The 24,073-nt window shown below is 42.3% G+C and overlaps 2 protein-coding genes and 1 long non-coding RNA gene across 3 annotated transcripts in view; 2 read left to right on the top strand and 1 right to left on the bottom strand.

Moving 5' to 3' along the window:
• Nucleotides 1-2,669: 2,669 nt before the first annotated feature.
• LOC121844058 overlaps nt 2,670-24,073 on the bottom strand; it is a 29,232-nt gene continuing 7,828 nt past the window's right edge. The window contains exons 2-3 of the long non-coding RNA XR_006081831.1: nt 5,712-5,716; nt 2,670-2,713 (exon numbers count right to left, since the gene is read on the bottom strand). This is a non-coding gene — a long non-coding RNA (uncharacterized LOC121844058). The remainder of the gene's footprint in view (nt 2,714-5,711; nt 5,717-24,073) is intronic.
• Nucleotides 7,852-10,153, top strand: LOC121844057 (uncharacterized protein C17orf98 homolog). Its single transcript, XM_042313930.1, has 2 exons — nt 7,852-9,093; nt 9,667-10,153. Exons 1-2 carry the CDS (start codon nt 8,766-8,768, stop codon nt 9,822-9,824), a joined length of 486 nt encoding a protein of 161 aa, XP_042169864.1. The 5' UTR covers nt 7,852-8,765; the 3' UTR covers nt 9,825-10,153.
• LOC121844055 (interleukin-18 receptor 1-like) overlaps nt 11,658-24,073 on the top strand; it is a 21,458-nt gene continuing 9,042 nt past the window's right edge. Inside the window, exons 1-6 of the mRNA XM_042313927.1 lie at nt 11,658-12,175; nt 12,444-12,498; nt 12,986-13,250; nt 13,463-13,646; nt 16,614-16,782; nt 18,595-18,660. Of these exons, the coding sequence (XP_042169861.1) occupies nt 12,447-12,498; nt 12,986-13,250; nt 13,463-13,646; nt 16,614-16,782; nt 18,595-18,660 (736 nt within the window). The 5' untranslated portion in view covers nt 11,658-12,175; nt 12,444-12,446. The remainder of the gene's footprint in view (nt 12,176-12,443; nt 12,499-12,985; nt 13,251-13,462; nt 13,647-16,613; nt 16,783-18,594; nt 18,661-24,073) is intronic.

Genomic DNA, 24,073 nt, shown 5'->3' with positions numbered 1-24,073 from the left:
TGTTCATCTACCTGTACCTGTTCCTCTACCTCTACCTGTTCTTCTACCTCTACCTGTTCCTCTACCTCTACCTGTTCCTCTACCTCTACCTGTTCATCTACCTCTACCTGTTCCTCTACCTGTTCATCTACCTGTACCTGTTCCTCTACCTACCTGGTCCTCTACCTCTACCTGTTCATCTACTACCTGTTCCTCTACCTGTTTTCTACCTGTACCTGTTCTCTACCTGTTCCTCTACCTGTTCCTCTACCTCTACCTGTTCCTCTACCTGTTCCCTCTACCTGTTCCTCTACCTGTTCCTCTACCTGTTCATCTTCCTGTACCTGTTCCTCTACCTCTACCTGTTCCTCTACCTGTTCCTCTACCTGTTCCTCTACCTGTTCATCTACCTCTACCTGTTCCTCTACCTGTTCATCTACCTGTGCCTCTACCTCTACCCGTTCTTCTACCTCTACCTGTTCCTCTACCTCTACCTGTTCCTCTACCTGTTCCTGTACCTGTTCCTCTACATGTTCCTCTACCTCTATCTGTTCCTCTACCCTGTTCATCCCTGTACCTGTTCCTCTACCTGTACCTGTTCCTCTACCTGTTCTTCTACCTCTACCTGTCCCTCTACCTGTTCTTCTACCTGTACCTGTTCCTCTACCTGTTCCTCTACCTGTTCTTCTATCTCTACCTGGTCCTCTACCTCTACCTGTTCTTCTACCTATACCTCTACCTGGTCCTCTACCTGTTCATCTACCTCTACCTGTTCCTCTACCTGTTCCTCTACCTGTTCATCTACCTCTACCTGTTCATCTACCTGTACCTGTTACTCTACCTGTTCCTCTACCTGTATCTGTTCCACTACCTGTATCTGTTCCTCTACATCTACCTCTACCTCTACCTGTTCATCTACCTCTACATGTTCCTCTACATGTTCCTCTACCTCTACCTGTACCTGTATTCGTTCCTTTTCCTGTTCCTGAACTTGTTCCTCCACCTCTACCTGTTCCTCTACCTGTACCTGTTCTTGTTCCTGTACCTGTTCTTCTTCCTATACCTGTTCCTGTTCTTGTACCTGTTCCTGTATCCATTCTCGTTCCTGTTCCTGTATTTGTACCTGTTCCTGTACCTGTTCTTGTTCCTGTATCCGTTCTCGTTCCTGTTCCTGTTCTTGTTCTTGTACATTTTCCTGTATGCACTACTGTTCTTGTTCTTGTTCCTGTTCCTGTATCTCTTCTTGTTCCTGTACCTGTGCCTCTACCTGTACCAGTTCCCATATCCATTCCCGTACCTGTTCCCATTCCAGTTCCTGTACGTGTAACCGTACCCGTTTTTCTTCCTATTCCTGTATCCGTACCTGTTGCTGTACAGGTTCTTATTCCTGTTCAGGTTACTGTTCCTGTACAGGTTCCTGTTCCTGTATCTGTTCCTGTTCCTGTACCCGTTCCCATATCCATTCCCATACCTGTTCCCATTCCCGTACCCGTTCCGTTCCCGTTCCTGTACCTGTATCTGTTCCTGTCCTTGTACCTGTTCCTGTTCCTGTACCTGTATCTGTATCTGTATCTGTTCCTGTACCCGTCCCTGTTCCTGTATCCATTCCTGTACCTGTTCCTGTATCTGTTCCTGTTCTTGTATCTGTTCCTTTTCCCATTCCTGTACCTGTTCCTGTATCTGTTGCTGTTCCTGTATCTGTTCCTGTTCCTGTATCTGTTCCTGTACCGGTTCCTGTATCTGTTCCTGTTCCTGTATCTGTTCCTGTTCCTGTATCTGTTCCTGTATCTGTTCCTGTACCTGTATCTGTTCCTGTATCTGTATCTGTTCCTGTACCTGTATCTGTTCCTGTATCTGTCCCTGTACCCGTTCCTGTTCTGTATCTGTTCCTGTACCTGTTCCTGTTCCTGTATCTGTATCTGTTCCTGTACCTGTTCCTGTTCCTGTACTGTTCCTTTTCCTGTATCTGTTCCTGTATCTGTATCTGTTCCTGTTCTGTATCTGTTCCTGTTCTGTATCTGTTCCTGTACCTGTTCTGTTCCTGTTCCTGTTTCTGTATCTGTTCCTGTACCCGTTCCTGTTCCTGTTCCTGTTCCTGTATCTGTTCCTGTTCCTGTATCTGTTCCTGTACCTGTACCTGTATCTGTTCCTGTTCCTGTTCCTGTAAAGTATCTGTTCCTGTTCCTGTATCTGTGGCTGTTCCGGTGCTGGGGTTCCCATATCCAGAGCCGGATACCTGTTCCCATGGTCCCAGCAGTCTGGGCTGAACCCGTTCAGGTAGCCTGTATCTGTTCCTGTCCTTGTACCTGTTCCTGTTCCTGTACCTGTATCTGTATCTGTATCTGTTCCTGACAGAGTCCCCCAGATCCATTCCTGTACCTGTTCCTGTATCTGTTCCTGTTCTTGTATCTGTTCCTTTTCCCATTCCTGTACCTGTTCCTGTATCTGTTGCTGTTCCTGTATCTGTTCCTGTTCCTGTATCTGTTCCTGTACCGGTTCCTGTATCTGTTCCATGCTGTTCCTGTATCTGTTCCTGTTCCTGTCTATCTGTTGCCTGCTGTCTATCTATCTGTTCCTGACCTGTATCTGATGCCTGCTGTCTATCTAACTTCCAGGTAGACCTGTATCTGTTCCTGTATCTGTCCTAAATAAACAGGTAGACCTGTTCCTGATGCCATCTGTCTATCTACCTAAATAAACAGGTAGACCTGGAGCTGATGCCATGCTGTCTATCCTGTTCCTGTATGCCTGTGTCTGTATTCCTGTACCTGTTCCTGTGCTTCCTATCTGTTCCTGTTCCTGTATCTGTTCCTGTATCTGTATCTGTTCCTGTATCTGTATCTGTTCCATGCTGTCTGTATCTGTAAATAAACAGGTAGACCTGTAGCTGTTCCTGTTCCTGTTTCTGTATCTAAATCCAGGTAGACCTGGAGCTGTTCCTGTATCTGTTCCTGTTCCTGTACTGTTCCTGTATCTGTTCCTGTACCTGTTCATTATCTTTAAAACTGCTTCCTACTTTTCATCTGTTCCTCAATTCCATTTCCTTTGTAACCTTCAACTACTTTTCCTTTCCTGCTGACTAGAAACACTTTGTATTTTTCCACTTGTGCAATTGGTTGTGCATATTTGTCTTCAGTGCTTTTTCGAAATTCTATTTTGTAATGAAAAGTGCTACATAAGCTCAATTAGTAATTGTAACCTTAACACAACACCTAGTGATCTTGTTCAAGGGCTCGGATCTCTTGGTGTAACAACTAAGGTGTTGGGTTGGTAGTCGGTGGACCTCCGTTCAAGTCCCGGTAGTTACCCCCCAAAAAAATTCACTACATTATTCTGTAAACGTTTTGGTGGATCTGAAGCTGGACTCCCTCCCTGAGGCCCTGGGCTGCTGGCCCAGTCAGGACACACCGTCACCTGGAGGCGCTCCCACTCCAAACCCCTGTCCTCAGCCTTCTGGAAGGAGCTGCACCGTATGCCTGCCAAATAAACAGGCGCCCCCAAAGGCTGATGACCATTCTGTGATTATATAGGCTCCAGGGCAGGGTTTGGGTTCAGTCAATTCACAAAGTAAATCAAATTCAAATGATATAATGGCATCTATTTTCAATTATCTTCACCCCCAACCAACTGCTCCGACCTGAAGAGGAGTGAAATAAATGCATCTAATGTGATTAATCATTTTTACCTGTAAGAGTGAAATAACTTTCCTTCCAATGTTTAAAAATAAATAAGTTAAAAAGCAGCTTTCTGTGTTGGAATGGTGTGGGCTTACCCCAGCATCAGAATGGTGACCTGGAGCTGATCAGAATGGTGTGGGCTACCCCTAGCATCAGAATGGTGTGGGCTTACCCCAGCATCAGAATGGTGTGGGCTAACCCCAATCAGAATGGTGACCTGGAGCTTATGCCAGCATCAGAATGGTGTGGGCTTACTAAATCAGAATGGGTGGACCTGGAGCATCAGATGGTGTGGGCTGTCATCAGAATGGTGTGGGCTTACCCCAAATCAGAATGGTGACCTGGGCTGATGCCAGCTGTCTATCAGAATGGTGTGGGCTTACCTGGAGCATCAGAATGGTGTGGGCTTACCTAACTAAATCAGAATGGTGTGGGCTGATGCCAGCATGAATGGTGTGGGCTAACTAAATCAGAATGGTGTGGGCTTATGCCTTGCTGCATCAGAATGGGGCTTACCCCAGCATGAATGGTGCTGGGCTTCTAACAAATAGAATGGTAGACCTGGGCTGATGCCATCAGAATGGTGTGGGCTTACTGCATCAGAATGGTGTGGGCTTACCCCAGCATCAGAATGGTTCAAACTTACCCCAGCATCAGAATGGTGTGGGCTTACCTTACCAGCATCAGAATGGTGTGGGCTTACCCCAGCATCAGAATGGTGTGGGCTTACCCCAGCATCAGAATGGTGTGGGCTTACCCCAGCATCAGAATGGTGTTTACCAATCAGAATTTGTAAGCATCAGAATGGTGTGGGCTTACCCAGCATCAGAATGGTGTGGGCTTACCCCAGCAACACAACACAGAATGGTGTGGGCTTACCCCAGCATCAGAATGGTGTGGGCTTACCCCAGCATCAGAATGGTGTGGGCTTACCTCCGTTCAAGCATCAGAATGGTGTGGGCTTACCCCAGCATCAGAATGGTGTGGGCTTATTCCAGAATCAGAATGGTGTGGGCTTACCCCAGCATCAGAATGGTGTGGGCTTACCCCAGCATCAGAATGGTGTGGGCTTACCCCAGTCATCAGAATGGTGTGGGCTTACCCCAGCATCAGAATGGTGTGGGCTTACCCCAGCATCAGAATGGTGTGGGCTTACCCCAGCATCAGAATGGTGTGGGCTTACCCCAGCATCAGAATGGTGTGGGCTTACCCCAGCATCAGAATGGTGTGGGCTTACCCCACCATCAGTGATTATGTGGGCTTACCCCAGCATCAGAATGGTGTGGGCTTACCCCAGCATCAGAATGGTGTGGGCTTACCCCAGCATCAGAATGGTGTGGGCTTACCCCAGAAACAGAATGGTGTGGGCTTACCCCAGCATCAGAATGGTGTGGGCAACATCAGAATGGTGTGGGCTTACCCCAGCAACAGAATGGTGTGGGCTTACCCCAGCAACAGAATGGTGTGGGCTGTCGTGGAATTATCAGAATTTGTTGGTAACATTTTTAAGATGTTTAATATTCATCAAATGTGTGTAAGTTACTTCTCATCAGAATGGTATTTTTGTGTAATTCTGATGTGAGGTTGCAGTTATCTGTTCTATGTCAAAACTAAGTTGCCTGGGCCACTGAGAGGGGAGAGGTCAAAGTGTCATCATGTGTAAACATATCTTTTATTCCCTACCTTTCCCAGTGGGGAAAGGAGGGTTTGCAGTGTCTGGAATCATTCTATGCTCCCTCTAATGTTGTTTCTATCTTAACCTATAGCCTCATTCTCCTCTCCGTGAGTTTGTCCAGGAGGTTGTATTTAGAGTGGGTTGTATCTAAATGACAATTTGATATATGCCTATTGGTTTATGGTTCTGGGGTTTAGGAAAGGAGACAAAGCTGAACGATGAATTATGTCTATGCTGTCTGACTATGTGTATCTTTGCTATTAAAGGAACTCAGTTGCATTGTAAGGGGCTCTCAGATAATTCAGGGGAGACACTGAATTTATCTGAGAGTCACAGGATTGTGATAAGAGCTCATATAATTAAAGATGGACTTTTATAACTAACTCTGACGTGTGTGTGTGGTTTGCTCCCATGATTTGGTAAATAGAGGAAATTTCCACAGGGCTTACCCCCAGGAATGGTGTGGGCTTGGTGTGGGCTTACCCCAGCAGAATGGTGTGGGCAACAGAATGGAGTGGGCTTACCCCAGCAACAGAATGGTGTGGGCTTACCCCAGCAACAGAATGGTGTGGGCTTACCCCAGCATCAGAATGGTGTGGGCTTACCCCAGCATCAGAATGGTGTGGGCTTACCCCAGCAACAGAATGGTGTGGGCTTACCCCAGCAACAGAATGGTGTGGGCTTACCCCAGCAGAATGGTGTGGGCTTACCCCAGCAACAGAATGGTGTGGGCTTACCCCAGCAACAGAATGGTGTGGGCTTACCCCAGCATCAGAATGGTGTGGGCTTACCCCAGCATCAGAATGGTGTGGGCTTACCCCAGCAACAGAATGGTGTGGGCTTACCCCAGCAACAGAATGGTGTGGGCTTACCCCAGCAACAGAATGGTGTGGGCTTACCCCAGCAACAGAATGGTGTGGGCTTACCCAGCAACAGAATGGTGTGGGCTTATCCCAGCAACAGAATGGTGTTATCCCAGGAATGGTGTGGGCTTACCCCAGCATCACCCCAGCAACAGAATGGTGTGGGCTTACCCCAGCAACAGAATGGTGTGGGCTTACCCCAGCAACAGAATGGTGTGGGCTTACCCCAGCAACAGAATGGTGTGGGCGTATACCGGTCATTAAAAATATTAATGCGACTAGACACAAATATGAGCATAGGACATAACTTGAGTTAATGGAATATGAACTTCTAAAAGTGAGATTTTCACTGGACAGCTACTTTAAGACCCATTGACTCTGCTTGTCTAGTAGACAGAAGAATTGTCTTTCTCGCTCTACCTGTTTCTCTACCTGTTTCTCTCTGTTACCAGTCGGGGCCAGACCCCCCACACACACACACACAAAAAAAAAAATTAAGAGATTCAAGGAAAGACCACCCACAGCAGCAGGTCACACCTCAGTGTACTTACGTACACTTCCAACAAAACATGAGACAGAAATGACAGTGAGAAGAAATGCATGAATTCCTTGGCCCTGGTATTTCACAGGGCTGCTGTGTAGGAGTCTGCTATGGTAATAGTCACAATAGAATCACCAAGTACATTGACATGAACCAGGAAGTTGACCTGGTGAACAACAGTAAACAGAATGTCCAGACAGGATATGTAGATGAAGAATTGGCTCATAATCCACATAGTATGAGTAGATGGGATTGTGACATGTGTTGATGAAGAATGGGCTCATAATCCACATAGTATGAGTAGATGGGATTGTGACATGTGTAGATGAAGAATGGGCTCATAATCCACATAGTATGAGTAGATGGGATTGTGACATGTGTAGATGAAGAATTGGCTCATAATCCACATAGTATGAGTAGATGGGATTGTGACATGTGTAGATGAAGAATGGCTCATAATCCACATAGTATGAGTAGATGTTGTGACATGTGTAGATGGAATGGGCTTAATCTGTATTAGATGGGATTGAGACATGTGTAGATGAAGAATTGTCTCGTAATCCACATAGTATGAGTAGATGGGATTGTGACATGTGTAGATGAAGTCCTTTATGACTGATTTGCATTTGTCTTGTTTTGTGTTCATGTACGTGGTGTTTTAGTTCTGTTTTATCGAGACAGTATTAATTATTAAGCCTTTATTTGGGCATTTAAGCCTGGACATACAATGTACTTAGGGTCTATGGGACCTGGTCAAAAGTAATGGACTATATGGGACTGGTCAAAAGTAATGGACATATGGGACACAGCCTCACTGACTCTGTCAAAAGTAATGGACTATATGGGACACAGCCTCACTGATTCTGTCAAAAGATGTCAAACCAAGTCTTGAGAGGCTGTGCCAAAGCCTGTATCATTCATTACATAACACATCTGTCCACCCTACTCTGTTTGCAAGGTATTGGTCTATAGACTCACCACTGTTCAGTGTTACTAAGGTATTGGTCTATAGACTCACCACTGTTCAGTGTTGCTGATGTATTGGTCTATAGACTCACCACTGTTCAGTGTTACTAATGTATTGGTCTATAGACTCACCACTGTTCAGTTCAATGCTCAATTCACCGATTTCCAGATTCTCCCCCGCCTTCCAGATTGTCCCCCGCCGATAGCCCATTACAGTGCGTCTCCTCGGGTGATAAATCTCGATGGGAAATGCACCCGGGCGCGCAACTCCAACACTGACCTTGTTGCTACGAGCGACGTCACAATAGCCACTTGCACCCCCCGCAGCGACAGGCGCTGGGGCCAAAGTTTAGCCTTGCAGATTAGAAACTCAGTTTATTTTAACTTTAGCATGTCTTCTAAAAGAAAATAGGCCTGTATAATGACTTTAAGGATCCCTTCCGAGTTTAATCCAGATAGCTCAGGTCATGAAAATTGTCACTGTATTTCTGAGACCGATTTAATCAAAAATGGTAGATGAGCAATTGTGCATTGGCATCCCTCTTGTGAAGCAATTTTCCCAGTTATATCTGCTGAACGTAATAAAGACTTAAATGTGCGTCATTCAGTAGGCTTTTGAAGTAAAGTGTAAACGAGCACATTGGCAGGTGCACAACTGACCGGGGAGTGAGTGTTGATTTTACGTGCTTTTGCTGTGATGTGAGTGTTTTTGGCTATTCATGTCCCTCCATAAATTTTTGGAATTTGGGTCATAAGTATAATAACACACACTGCTGTGTAATGTGTAACTCTGTGTTGTTTTATGTGTCGAATTGCTATGCTTTATCTTGGCCAGGTCACAGTTGCAAATGAGAACTTGTTCTCAACTAGCCTACCCGATTAAATAAAGGTGAAATAAAAAAAACTTTAAAAAACTGCACAGTTAGGCCCGAATTTGACCCGCTTTTTAAATTATTTAATTTTAGTAGCCAAGTCTAATTTTAAAAGGCTCTGTGCCTAATTTGTATATATTGAATGTAGACTGATTTGATATATTTTGTCATTTCAGAGTGGCATTGCCTAAAATGAATCACTCTGGGCCTGAGAAGCGCGAGCAGAAGTTCGTGCTCGACTGCATCGCTGTCAGTTCGATTGCGCTCGGGTATGAACACATGCGCCCCCGGCTCTGGTCGGTGCTCCCCGGGTACGACGCACGCAATGACCCCCACGCTGCGCGCTACACGACCACCCCATCGGTGCAGAGGGTCCCAAAGAAGACCACCCCGTCGGTGCAGAGAGTCCCACAGAAGACCACCCCGTCGGTGCGGAGGGTCCCGCAGAAGACCGAGAACAAGGAACTGAAGAGCGCCGCTGCCCAAAAGTCCCTAGACCTGAGGAACACTTCCGGAGCAGGTAGGCTGTTCTATTATATTCTAGGATATTCTATTCTATTATATAGGCTGTTCTATTCTATTTTTTATTTTATTTATTTGCATTAAACGGGATTCATAATATGTCCTGTTTGACATCAAATTAGGTCCACAGAATCAGAGAAATACGTTTACATTTACATTGTGTAATTTGGTCATTTAGCTGACTCTTATCCACAGCTACTTTTTTTACAGGTGGTGGCTTTTCTGGCCACCAGGTGGAAATAATCAAGGCATGTCATTGCTTTGACTTCTCGAATTAAGGATGGGGGAGAGATAGGCCTATAGGCTATGTGAAGTGACAAACAGTTTGGAGGAGACTGAAGAATAGGCTACAGTTATATTCTGAAGAAGCTATTCTATACCCTGCTGACATGCTCTCCTATTCTATTCAATAAATCAAGCTCCTTTTATTTAGCAGTAGGTCTACATGGGATTCATCATCAATACAGGTTTTTACATCAGTAGGTCTACATGGGATTCATCATCTATACAGGTTTTACATCATCATCATCATTGCTCAGAGTCACTGGTATCTTGTCTCTGCACCGGACAGGTCACTCCCGAGAGCAGGTGAGCAACCACAGTGGTCTCATGTCGGACAACAAGCCGCTGATAGGCTACAACGGGCGGTTTGGGTTTCGGCGCAACACGCCCAACCTCCGGCGGAACCCATCCAGCTTCGGAGAGGTGACCACGTTCCAACTCCATTGAGTCCAACCGACCGAAAAGGTATCATCATCATTATGAAGTTCCAATGAGCAACAATAAATGCGTCCAGAGAATGTCACCCTATAACTTGATGAGTCATTATTTATGCCTGTTTATCTCTGCTTAATGCTGGGGTGATAATATAACAATAGTAATATTCTGTTCACAGACTGCTATAGACTACTGTCACAGACAATGGATTTCAGGTAGCACCATTGATGTACACTATATATACAAAAGTATCTGGACACCACTTAAAATGTAGTGGATTTGGCTAATTCAGCCACACCCGTTGCTGACAGATGTATAAAATCGAGCACACAGCCATGCAATCTCCATAGACAAACATTGGCAGTAGAATGGCCTTACTGAAGTGCTCAGTGACTTTCAACGTGGCACTGTCATAGGATGCCACCTTTCCAACAAGTCAGTTTGTCAAATTTCTATCCTGCTAGAGCTGCCCTGGTCAACTGTTGTTGTTATTGTGAAGTGGAAACGTCTAGGAGCAACAACAGCTATGCTGGGAAGTGGTAGGCCACACAAGCTTACAGAACGGGACCGCCAACCGCTGAAGCACGTAAAGATCGTCTGTCCTCGGTTACAACACGCCATTGGACTGGAGCAATGGAAACACGTTCTCTGGACTGATGAATCTGGCAGTCCGACGGACAAATCTGGGTTTGGCTGTAAAGTTTAGTGGGAGAAGAATAATGGATGTGCTTCCATCTTTGTGGCAACAGTTTGGGGAAGGCCCTTTCCTGTTTCAGCATGGCAATGCCCCCATGCACAAAGCGAGGTCCATACAGAAATGTTTTTTTCGAGACAAAAAAAAAATGCTAGACAAGGTGGGATCTTTTCCTGTCAGTAAAATGAATTATGCGAGAAATGTTATGGAAACACTTTTATGAGCCAATATTGATCTAATAACCATCATATTAAAGTAAATGGTGTCAACTATGACTTGTGTTGTCCTCCCATTATGACGTAGTAGAGAAAGCACGCGGTTTATTAGGCTACAGATGAAATCAATTACGATTCATTTCACAGGGTCTGATTCAGTTTGGTTTCCGTTAGACAAATACAAATATTCTTGCTTTTATCCACAACAATCTCATCATGTAGCCTACCTGCCTAGCCAGCCCGAGCTGTTGGCTAGAGCGCACGGGCCAAGACCAGAGTATGCGCATACTGAATGCTATTTAACTCCAGTGTTTGTGACAGAACTATAGGTTGAGTTGAAAATGGGATGGAAACACATTGAACTTTAGATTTTAATTAGATTCATAAAAACGCACAGATTTTCATCCACAAGTCGTGTTGGAGGAAACACCACTGGTGGGGTAATTTTCATTCAGTATCTCTAGTTTAAAAAGTATGGATTTTTATGGGGATTTTCTTTATTACGCTAATTAAAGGTGACTCGATCCACGGTAGGATGTTATGCCATAACAAATACACGTTTTCAGCTGCAGACTATGATGATAATGTCCAGAACTGCACTGAAGTCTTAACAAAACATGATGATCGATGCTTGACTGCTGTTTGACAAATAACAATACTCTTGTCTTAATCATAATTATCTCATATAGACTCACCAGCCTGCCTGCACAGCCTACCCGCACTTTATCTGCAAACTGTTGACTTGAGCGCTTGTGCCAAGAACGGAATAGGCACATTTGCTATTTTATGCAAGTTTTGGCGAAACTGTTGCGATGCAAACACATTGAACTCTAGATTTTATTCGGTACTTGCACATTTGAAGGAAAAACAACATTTTGTGTGCACTACGTCATCACATGCAGATGTTTATCCTGAACGAGTCAGTTTAGTGGAAACGCGACTGATTGGGAAGTGCGCATATTTTCTTTCTCCGGATTTGTTCAATATTATCATGAAAATCTGTCGCCAATTAGACGTAACACCTAGCTAGTGTCGCAATCTGCTCTCCTCACACACAGAAAGAAGGTGGCGCCAATATCCTAGATACAACAGGATTTCTGGGAAACCACAAGTATTGCGCAACGCCTTGTCAAGTCTTTATGTTAGCACCTGCAATGGCACTAGAATCACTACGTTTCACTTTGTCTTCATCAGTGGATAGATAGCATGCAACTAGGCCACTAAACGGAGTCACGAGTTTTATTCACTCGGTCCATTTGACTATAGATTATAGGAGGAGTCATGTGAAATATAATATATTAAAATCGAAATTCCAGTTCATACCGAGAACGAAACTGCTATTCTAAAGTTTAAAGGGAAGTAGCCTAGAACAGAAAGCATTACCTCAGTTTCTGTTAATGGTCTGCGAAAATACACAATATAATCTTGGAATTTATCTCCACACTCACAGCTGAGTAAGTTATTAATTCCTTTACTGAATGTTATTGTATTGTAGGTTATTCTTATTCTATCTATAGTCGTGCAGCTTTCTACAACATAATACAATAATGCTGATCTGGTAGTACCTGTTTATAATTTAACTTTCATGAAATGTTCGCTTAAGTTTCTCTGCTGTCATTTTTTTCAATATATTTTTTAAGATTTGCGGATCTGGGGGCTTTTCACCAACTGACTTTCTCTCTCTGTGTGTTTGTCTGTGTGTTTGTCTGTGTGTGAATTAAGAACATGATGAAGATGACCCCACTGTTTATGTTCCTCGTACTCTCTGCAACCAAAGGTCTGTTAGAATGAGCAGGTCACAACATGTATTATAAGTAACACATGATGAGTATCCTGCTCTAGAAACTGCTGATAACCAACCAAAAAGACCATTCATACAACAAACCTTTCATCACTAATTGTTGTACTATTGAGCACCCCCATAGCAATTTTAATGTTGGTGTAAAATGTTTATTTGTACCACATAAAATATTTGTACAGTACATTTAGGCTACCCTACATAGTGCACTACTCTTGACCATAGCCCAACGGGGAGCCCTGATCTAAAGTAGTGCACTATATAGGGAATAGGGTGCCATGGACCCTGGTCAAAAGTAGTGCACTATATATAGGGAATAGGGTGCCATGGACCCTGGTCAAAAGTAGTGCACTATATATAGGGAATAGGGTGCCATGGACCCTGGTCTAAAGTAGTGCACTATATAGGGAATAAGGTGCCCTCCGTCCTCCACTGAGACGGTCTATCTTGGATGTTCTTCCCACAGAGCTGTTCAGAGGAGGCTGTGCGTTATGTGACTCTCCTTCATCTTCACATGAGTCTGTTGGTGTCCGGGAGGGAGAGATGGCAGTGCTAAAGTGCGCACCGTGGACCACCATGGCAGGGCACAGGGAGGGGAACCTGACCCTGGCATGGCGCAACCACTCTGGGCCTGGGGAGCTTCAGGAGCCTGCGGTGTGGATGTCTGAAGACACTCTCGTCATCCTGAGGGTCTCTCCCAACCAACAGGGGTCCTACTCCTGCTCAATACTGTAAGTGTCTGTCTCTTACAAATCTAGTTGGCCTTTTATTGTCCGTTTTATCAATCATACTTTTGTTCTTTAATTGTTTTCTCCTTCCCTCTGATGTATTTTATGCGTCATTCTGTTGATGCGTTGATTCATTGACTGATTGAATGGTTGATGATGTGATTGATTGATTGATTGGTTGATTAATGGTCATATCTCTCTCTGGACTGTTTCAGCAACGCCAGTGGCCAGCCCCTGAGAACAGTGTGGTTTAACATCACAGTGTTCTCTGGCCAGTGTTACATAGATATGAATGTGCATTCAGCCGCGTGCTATCTGAGACAGTCCTGTGAAAAGTTAACCTGCTCGTCAGACAGCGTCCCACAAAACTTCACAAAACATAATTATACGTGGTACAAGGTATGACCTCTTCTTTTCTTTACCCCCCCTCTCCCCTCCCCCCCCTCCCCCCCCCCCCCTCCCCTCCCCCAGTAAATGATAAAGTAGTAGTAAATATCCACTGACGTTGAGTTTCCACTAGTTCTTCTTACTTGCCTTTGGCTAAAACTAAAAACATGCGTCATTACATGTGCTTGAAGAGGTGCGTTTTCCCTCTAGCCGTTGGCAAGGTGCTATTGAATAGTCTGTTGTTGTTTTTTTCCACGAGACCAAAAGCCACAGGGTATTTCCCTGTTATATGATGTTTTTCCCCTGGCCTGAGTGGGTGTCCTAGCTAGCACAGGGACCAGCATCAACGTTTTAGTTCACCAGTCATGGATGGTGCAGCAAAACTCTCACAACTCTCTGTTTTGTGATTAGCATCAATAGACACTGGCTTTGTATTACCTGTTTATTACCAGTTGATTACCAGGTGATTACCAGGTGATTACCAGGTGATTACCAGTTGATTACGAGTTGATTACCAGGTGTTCTGCCTTATTATTATTCGACCATGCTGGTCATTTATGAACATTTGAACATCTTGGCCATGTTCTGTTATAATCTCCACCCGGCACAGCCAGAAGAGGACTGGCCACCCCACATAGCCTGGTTCCTCTCTAGGTTTCTTCCTAGGTTCGGGCCTTTCTAGGGAGTGTTTCCTAGCCACCGTGCTTCTACACCTGCATTGCTTGCTGTTTGGGGTTTTAGGCTGGGTTTCTGTACAGCACTTTGAGATATCAGCTGATGTACGAAGGCTATATAAATAAATTTGATTTGATTTGAAGTGATTACCAGGTGATTACCAGTTGATTGCCAGGTGATTACCGGGTGATTACCAGTTGATTACCAGGTGATTCCCGGGTGATTACCAGTTGATTACCAGGTGATTACCAGGTGATTACCAGGTGATTACCAGTTGATTACCAGTTGATTACCTGTTTATTAATCACATTTATTTATAAAGTCCTTTTTACATCAGCAGATGTGACAAAGTGCTTATACAGAAACCGAGTCTAAAACCCCAAGCAGCAAGCAATGCAAATGTAGAAGCACGGTGGCTAGGAAAAACTCCCTGTGTAATATGTGTCTTGCCTGTTTATTACCTGTTATTGCCTGTTTATTACCTGTTATTGCCTGTTTATTACCTGTTATTACCTGGTATTGCCTGTGTATTATCTGTGTCTTACCTGTTATCACCTGTTTATTACCTGTTATTACATGTTATTGCCTGTTTATTACCTGTTATTGCCTGTTTATTACCTGTTATTACCTGTTTATTACCTGTTATTACCTGGTATTGCCAGTTATAGCCTGTTTATTGCCTGTTATTGCCTGTTATTGCCTGTTATTGCCTGTGTATTATGTGTCTTACCTTATTATCTGGTATTGCTTGTTATTACCTGTTATTGCCAGTTATTGCCTGTTTATTGACTGTTATTGCCTGTTTATTGCCTGTTTATTACCTGTTATTGCTTGTTATTACCAGTTATTGCTTGTTATTACCAGTTATTGCTTGTTATTACCTGTTATTGCCTGTTTATTGCCTGTTATCGCCTGTTTATTACCTGTTATTGCCTGTTATTGCCAGTTATTGCCTGTTTATTACCTGTTATTGCCTGTTTATTACCTGTTTATTACCTGTTATTACCTGGTATTGCTTGTTATTACCTGTAATTGCCAGTTATTGCCTGTTATTGCCTGTTTATTACATGTTATTGCCTGTTATTGCCTGTTTATTACATGTTATTGCCTGTTTATTACCTGTTTATTACCAGTTATTGCCTGTTTATTGCCTGTTTATTGCCTGTTATTGCCTGTTTATTACCTGTTATTGCTTGTTATTACCAGTTATTGCTTGTTATTTATTACCTGTTATTACCGGATATTGCTTGTTATTACCTGTTATTGCCTGTTTATTACCTTTTATTACCTGTTTATTACCTGTTATTACCTGGTATTGCCTGTTATTACCTGTTATTGCCTGTTATATTGCCTGTTTATTGCCTGTTATTGCCTGTTTATTACCTGTTATTGCCTGTTATTGCCTGTTTATTGCCTGTTATTGCCTGTTTATTACCTGTTATTGCCTGTTTATTACCTGTTATTACCTGTTATTGCCTGTTTATTACCTGTTATTGCCTGTTTATTACCTGTTATTGCCTGTTATTGCCTGTTTATTACCTGTTATTGCCTGTTTATTACCTGTTATTGCCTGTTTATTACCTGTTTATTACCTGGTATTGCTTGTTATTACCTGTTATTGCCTGTTTATTACCTGTTATTACCTGTTATTGCTTGTTATTACCTGTTATTACCTGTTATTGCCTGTTATTATCTGTGTTTATTTATGTTACCTGTTATTGCCTGTTATTACCTGTTTATTGCCTGTTATTACCTGTGTATTATCTGTCTTACCTGTTATTGCCTGTTTATGACCTGTTATTGTCTGTTATTACCTGTTATTGCCTGTGTATTATCTGTGTCTTACCTGTTATTGTATGTTTATTGCCTGGTTAGTACCTGTATATTATATGTGTCTTAACTGATATTGTCTGTTTATTGCCTGTTATTGCCTGTGTATTATGTGTCTTACCTGTTATTACCTGTGTATTATCTGTGTCTTACCTGGTATTGCCTGTTATTGCCTGTGTATTATGTGTCTTACCTGTTATTGCCTGTTATTACCTGTTATTGTCTGTTTATGACCTGTTATTGCCCGTTATTACCTGTTATTACCTGTTATTGCCTGTGTATTATGTGTCTTACCTGATATTGCCTGTTTATTACCGGTGTATTATATGTGTCTTACCTGATATTACCTGATATTACCTGTTATTGCCTGTTATTACCTGTTATTACCTGTTATTACTTGTTATTACTTGTTATTACCTGTTATTGTCTGTGTATTACCTGTGTATTATCTGTATCTTGATTAATGCATTGTAGAACTGTGACACAGAGTTACGCTCTGACTTTGGCGATGGATACCTGACGAGTGCTTCTGAAAGTGACAATGGTTACTATACCTGCACTTCATACTACACATACAACTCAAAGCTCCATGATGGACAGGTGTTTACCTTGTCCAGAACGATGGAGCGGACAGTTGAAGAAGGTAAGAAGTTACTGGACATTACTGGATATCAGGGTTGGGATACATTTTTACATTTCAGTCAAATTCAGAATGTAAATCCAATTCCAATTTTGAAATGTTTATTAATTGAAAAGAATTGAAGAGAATTAGAATTTCAGTGTACTTCCTGAATTGAAATTGACCCCAATCCTGCTGTATGGTTTTGGAGCTTCTGACCTTTTGCAAAGATACCTTGAATTTATCCATGTATTTGTCAATTAAGATGTATTTCATGTTTGGTGGATCTGAACCTGGGTTATAGGGGAAGGCTAAAGTCAATACAAGAACAAGGATCTGTAACTTATGTCCATATTGATGCTTTATTCTGTTCAAAACCATTTATAGAAAGAGTTTCCTTTTAACTACATTCATATTTCTGTTTCAGCTACAGTGATATTTCTGTTTCAGCTACAGTGATATTTGGTATTAGGTACAGTGATATTTCTGTTTCAGTTACAGTGATATTTGGTATTAGGTACAGTGATATTTCTGTTTCAGCTACAGTGATATTTGGTATTAGGTACAGTGATATTTCTGTTTCAGTTACAGTGATATTTGGTATTAGGTACAGTGATATTTCTGTTTCAGCTACAGTGATATTTGGTATTAGGTACAGTGATATTTCTGTTTCAGCTACAGTGATATTTCTGTTTCAGCTACAGTGATATTTCTGTTTCAGTTACAGTGATATTTGGTATTAGGTACAGTGATATTTCTGTTTCAGTTACAGTGATATTTGGTATTAGGTACAGTGATATTTCTGTTTCAGTTACAGTGATATTTCTGTTTCAGCTACAGTGATATTTGGTATTAGGTACAGTGATATTTCTGTTTCAGTTACAGTGATATTTGGTATTAGGTACAGTGATATTTCTGTTTCAGCTACAGTGATATTTGGTATTAGGTACAGTGATATTTCTGTTTCAGTTACAGTGATATTTGGTATTAGGTACAGTGATATTTCTGTTTCAGCTACAGTGATATTTGGTATTAGGTACAGTGATATTTCTGTTTCAGTTACAGTGATATTTCTGTTTCAGTTACAGTGATATTTGGTATTAGGTACAGTGATATTTCTGTTTCAGCTACAGTGATATTTGGTATTAGGTACAGTGATATTTCTGTTTCAGTTACAGTGATATTTCTGTTTCAGTTACAGTGATATTTGGTATTAGGTACAGTGATATTTCTGTTTCAGTTACAGTGATATTTGGTATTAGGTACAGTGATATTTCTGTTTCAGTTACAGTGATATTTGGTATTAGGTACAGTGATATTTCTGTTTCAGTTACAGTGATATTTGGTATTAGGTACAGTGATATTTCTGTTTCAGTTACAGTGATATTTGGTATTAGGTACAGTGATATTTCTGTTTCAGCTACAGTGATAGTTCTGTTTCAGCTACAGTGATATTTCTGTTTCAGCTACAGTGATATTTGAGTTTTGACTACAGTGATATTTAAGTTTCAGCTACAGTGATATTTGGTATTAGGTACAGTGATATTTCTGTTTCAGTTACAGTGATATTTGGTATTAGATACAGTGATATTTCTGTTTCAGCTACAGTGATATTTCTGTTTCAGCTACAGTGATATTTCTGTTTCAGCTACAGTGATATTTGAGTTTTGACTACAGTGATATTTAAGTTTCAGCTACAGTGATATTTGAGTTTTGACTACAGTGATATTTGAGTTTTGAATACAGTGATATTTGAGTTTTGACTACAGTGATATTTGAGTTTTGACTACAGTGATATTCGAGTTTTGAATACAGTGATATTATTGTATTGTACAGGAAGTTCCCCGGTTATGCCAAAGATCATCGAACCTCGGGATGGGGAGGTTATTGAAGTAGATATGGGTGAGTTCCTCTCTACCTATCTGTATGGGTGTCAATTAATGTCTTTACTGTCACGTGTGTGTGAATGTGTGTGCAGGGTTGGGGAGTAACAGATTACATGGAAGAGATTACAAAAAAGTGTAACTGTAATCTATTACTCTACCAGCAAATATTTTTTTGTAATCAGATTACAGATACTTTTGAAAAACTAGATGATTACTTCGAGGATTACTTTTAAATTCAGAAAGGATGTTTGCGAAAACAAATATTATATTTATTTATTTATTTTATTTCACCTTTATTTAACCAGGTAGGCTAGTTGAGAACAAGTTCTCATTTGCAACTGTGATTCTGGCCAAGATAAAGCTTAGCAATTTGACACATACAACAACACAGAGTTGTACACATGGAATAAACAAAACATAGTCAATAATACAGTAGAACAAAAGAAAACAAAAAGTCTATATACAGTGAGTGCAAATGAGGTAAGTTAAGGAAATAAATAGGCCATGGTGGCGAAGTAATTACAATATAGCTATTAAACACTGGAATGGTAGATGTGCAGAAGATGAATGTGCAAGTAGAGATACTGGGATGCAAAGGAGCCAAATAAATAAATACCAGTATGGGGATGAGGTAGGTAGATAGATGGACTGTTTACAGATGGGCTATGTACAGGTGCAGTGATCTGTGAGCTGCTCTGACAGCTGGTGCTTAAAGCTAGTGAAGGAGATGTGAGTCTCTAGCTTCAGGGACTTTTGCAATTCATTCCAGTCATGGGCAGCAGAGAACTGGAAGGAAAGACAAGCACTTTGAGAGCCTGTTTGTAGACAGACTGAATAGGTTTTAATGTTGTACAGCAAGCTTGGGCCCAACTAGTCAAGCAGTATGTTAAGTGGGGGAGTATTATAGATTTGAAGTACAGTTTTGCTACCTCTGTAGTCAAACAATTTAGTATAAATCGGATATTAGCTAGGTTGAATTTGGTTATCATGCAAACAGTTTTTTTCACATTGAGATGCAAACACGAGTCACTGAGCCACTTTGTAACCTGGTGTTAAGGTTTTCTTCCGGTGAAGGAGAGGAGGACCAAAATGCAGCGTTGTTATTTGTAAACATCTTTAATAAAGATGAAAAACGAACAATAAACGTAACGTGAAAAACCTAAACAGCCTTATCTGGTGCAAACAGAGACAGGAACAATCACCCACGAAACACTCAAAGAATATGGCTGCCTAAATATGGTTCCCAATCAGAGACAACGATAAACACCTGCCTCTGATTGAGAACCACTCTAGGCAACCATAGACTTAACTAGACAACTCTACTATACCACAATCCCATACCTATAAAAACCCCAAGACAAAACACACCACATAAATAACCCATGTCACACCCTGGCCTGACCAAAATAATAAAGAAAAACACAGAATACTAAGGCCAGGGCGTGACAACTGGACCATTACAGTAGTGAGTTATTGTGCTCGTTGTCTGGACCATTACAGTAGTGAGTTATTGTGCTTGTTGTCTGGACCATTACAGTAGTGAGTTATTGTGCTCGTTGTCTGGACCATTACAGTAGTGAGTTATTGTGCTCGTTGTCTGGACCATTACAGTAGTGAGTTCTTGTGCAGCTTGTTGTTTGCTCTTTGCATGCACATATATCACTGTATCATCTGCATACATTTGAAATTCAGACCCAGTCTAGACAGAAGGCAGATCATTAATGTACAGGCTGAACAGGAGGGGCCCCAGTATTGACCCTTGGGGCACGCCCACATCATAGCTAAGAGTGGGCGACAGCTCATTGCTCACTCTGACACACTGAGTTCTGCCTTCAAGGTATGATTTCATCCATCTCAAGGCATCGGGGGAAAAGTTGAACTTGGACAATTTTGTGATGAGAATCTCATGGTTAACAGTATCAAAAGCCTTCCTTAGGTCCAGAAACACAGCCCCCTTTTTCTATCTTTGACTTCACATTTTCCAGAAGAAAGCAGTTGGCCGTTTCTGTGGAGTGTTTCGCTCTGAAGCCAAACTGCATGGAGTGTAATGTGGCTGTTTTTGAGGTGGGCAATCAGTTGTTCAGCTACACACTTTTCAACAACCTTTGACACCACAGGTAGTATACTAATGGGCCTGTAGTTACGCATGTCAGCAGGGTCGCCCGATTTAAAGATGGCCGTTATTATGGCCGACTTCCATACCCTTGGAAACACCCCGAGACCAATAGATGTGTTGGTGACCTTAGTAATGGGGCCAATTAGTGACTCTTTGTAGTTTTTAAGAAAGGTAGAGTCCAGCCCAAACACATCTTTGACTTTAGAGTTCTTTAGTGAGCTAATCACCTTGTTCACCTTTGATTCAGAAACCTCCCTTATGATGAAGACAGGTTAAGCGTCATTCACTAGCACTGAGCCCAAGAAACCAGTGGAGGGGTTCTGTGTCAGTAAAGTAGGAATTGAAGGCTATTGCTATTTTGACTGCATCCTGTGTTAGATTGTTATTCACCATGAGTTCTAGTATTTTTGCAGTGTTACTATGGTCTTTCCCTGTTAACTTTTTTAGATTCTCCCAAATCAATTTAGAATTTCCCTTTGCTTCACCAATTATGTTAATAAAAACGTTTGCCTTGGCCTGTCTGATTTCTTTCAACACCTTATTTCTCAACATGGTAAACCTATGTCTGTCATGCTCTGATTTGGATCTTAGGGCTATTTTTAGAGCATAATCTCATTCTTTCATCCATTTCCAGATTTTTCCATTTAGCCAAGGAAGAGTGCTCTTTTGGCCAAGTTTGGATTTGATTTTCTTTAGGAAACCATTTATTGTAGTCTGGATTGTGGATATAAAAACCTGACTATCAGCTTCCATGTCTGTATAGGACAAGAGATCATTCCAGTTAATTCCCTTAATTGCGTTTTCAAAATAGTTTAATTCACTCTTAGGTATTCTTAGTTGATCCGGCTTATTAACAGTAGAGAGGTTAAACCTGCTCTTTAGACAGCTTTCTGGCTATAAGTGTCAGATTATGATCAGATAGCCCAGTATTTAGTCACTCTCTCTGGTTTATTACTGAGCACCAAATCAATCTGTGTTTTAGAGCAACAAGTCACCCTGGTTGGCCCTTTAACTAGCTGTGTAAGGTCAAAGGTATTAGTGACCTGTTTGAGGGTTTTCCTACAAGACTTGTCTTCATAAATAATGTTAAAATCTCCCATTAAGATGACCTCTTTCCCAAAATCACATTCCCTAAGCATGTTATTAAACTGATCAAAAAATACACTTTTGGTGGAAGGTGGCCTACACATTCCAATAAGGGTGACACACTGAACTCTGTCTGAGAAGTAGTTGGTAAACCAGGCGAGGCAATCATTTGAGAAACCAAGGCTATCGAGTCTGCCAATAAGAATGTGGTGATTGACAGAGTCGAAAGCCTTGGCCAGGTCGATGAATACGGCTGCACAGTAATGTCTCTTATCGATGGCGGTTATGATGTCGTTTAGGACCTTGAGCATGGCTGAGGTGCCCCCATGACCAGCTCTGAAACCAGATTGCATAGCGGAGAAGGTACGGTGGGATTCGAAATGGTCAGTAATCTGTTTGTTGACTTGGCTTTCGAAGACCTTAGAAAGACAGGATAGGATAGATAGTCTGTAGCAGTTTGGGTCTACAGTGTCACCCCCTTTGAAGAGGGGGATGACCGTGGCATCTTTCCAATCTTTGGGGATCTCAGACGATACAAAAGAGAGGTTGAACAGGCTAGTAATAGGGGTTGCAACAATTTCGGCAGATCATTTTAGAAAGAGAGGGTCCAGATTGTCTAGCCCGGCTGATTTGTAGGGGTCCAGATTTTGCAGCTCTTTCAGAACATCAGCTATCTGGATTTGGGTGAAGAAGAAATGGTGGGGGCTTTGGCGGGTTGCTGTGGAGGGTGCCGGGTAGTTGACCGGGGTAGTGGTAGCCAGGTGGAAAGCATGGCCAGCCATAGAGAAATGCTTATTGAAATTCTCAATTATAGTGGAAATATCGGTGGTGACAGTGTGTCCTAGCCTCAGAGCAGTGGGAAGCTGGGAGGAGTTGCTCTTATTCTCCATGGACCTTACAGTGTCCCAGAATTTTTTGAGTTAGTACTACAGGATGCAAATTTCTGTCTGAAAAAGCTTGCCTTAGCTTTTCTAACTGCCTGTGTATATTTGTTCCTAACTTCACTGAAAAGTTGCATATCACAGGGGCTATTCGATGCTAATGCAGAACGCCATAGGATGTTTTTGTGCTGGTCAAGGGCAGACAGGTCTGGAGTGAACCAAGGACTATATCTATTCCTAGTTCTACATTTTTTGAATGGGGCATGCTTATTTAAGATGGTGAGGAAGGCACATTTAAAGAATAGCCAGGCATCATCTACTGACGGGATGAGGTCAATGTCATTCCAGGATATCCTGGCCAGGTCGATTAGAAAGGCCTGCTCGCAGAAGTGTTTTAGGGAGCGTTTGACAGTGAAGAGGGGTGGTCGTTTAGTCACAGACCCATTACGGATGCAGGCAATGAGGCAGTGATCGCTGAGATCTTGATCGAAAACAGCAGAGGTGTATTTAGAGGGCGAGTTAGTTAGGATGACATGAATGAGGGTGCCCATGTTTACGGGTTTGGAGTTGTACCTGGTAGGTTCATTGATAATTTGTGTGAGAGGGCATCAAGCTTGGATTGTAGGATGGCCGGGGTGTTAAGCATGTCCCAGTTTAGGTCACCTAGTAGCACGAGCTCAGAAGATAGATGGGGGCAATCAATTCACATATGGTATAGAGGGCACAGCTGGGGGCAGAGGGAGGTCTATAGAAAGTGGCAACAGTGAGAGACTTGTTTCTGGAAAGGTGAATTTTTAGTTAAACTCGAATTGTTTGGGTACAGACGTGGATAGTAATACAGAACTCTGCAGGCTATCTTTGCAGTAGATTGCAACACCGCCCCTTTTGGCAGTTCTATCTTGGTGGAAAATGTTATAGTTAGCTATGGAGATTTCAGGGTTTTTGATGGTTTTCCTAAGCCAGGATTCAGACACGACTAAGACATCTGGGTTGGCAGAGTGTGCTAAAGCAGTGAGTAATCAAATTTAGGGAGTAGGCTTCTAAATGTTAACATGCATGAAACCAAGGCTTTTACGGTTACAGAAATCAACAAATGAGAGCACCTGGGGAATGGGAGTGGAGCTAGGCACTGCAGGTCCTGGATTAACCTCTACATCACCAGAGGAACAGAGGAAAAGTAGGATATGGGTACGGCTAAATGCTATATGAACTGGCCGTCTAGCACGTTCGGAACAGAGAGGAAAAGGAGCAGGCTTCTGGGCACGATAACATAGATTCAAGGCATAGTGTACAGACAAAGGTAAGGTAGGATGTGAGTACATTGGAGTTCAACCTAGGCATTGAGT

This window comes from Oncorhynchus tshawytscha, unplaced genomic scaffold (genome assembly GCF_018296145.1).
Source record: "Oncorhynchus tshawytscha isolate Ot180627B unplaced genomic scaffold, Otsh_v2.0 Un_contig_16531_pilon_pilon, whole genome shotgun sequence".
NCBI classification, from domain to species: domain Eukaryota; kingdom Metazoa; phylum Chordata; class Actinopteri; order Salmoniformes; family Salmonidae; genus Oncorhynchus; species Oncorhynchus tshawytscha.
This window is presented reverse-complemented; position numbering and strand designations above follow the sequence as displayed.

Coding starts and splice junctions, on each gene's coding strand:
- LOC121844057 (XM_042313930.1), top strand. CDS start 8,766: ATGAATCACTCTGGGCCTGAGAAGCGCGAGCAGAAGTTCGTGCTCGAC. Junction 9,094..9,666: donor GAGGAACACTTCCGGAGCAG/GTAGGCTGTTCT, acceptor TGCACCGGACAG/GTCACTCCCGAGAGCAGGTG.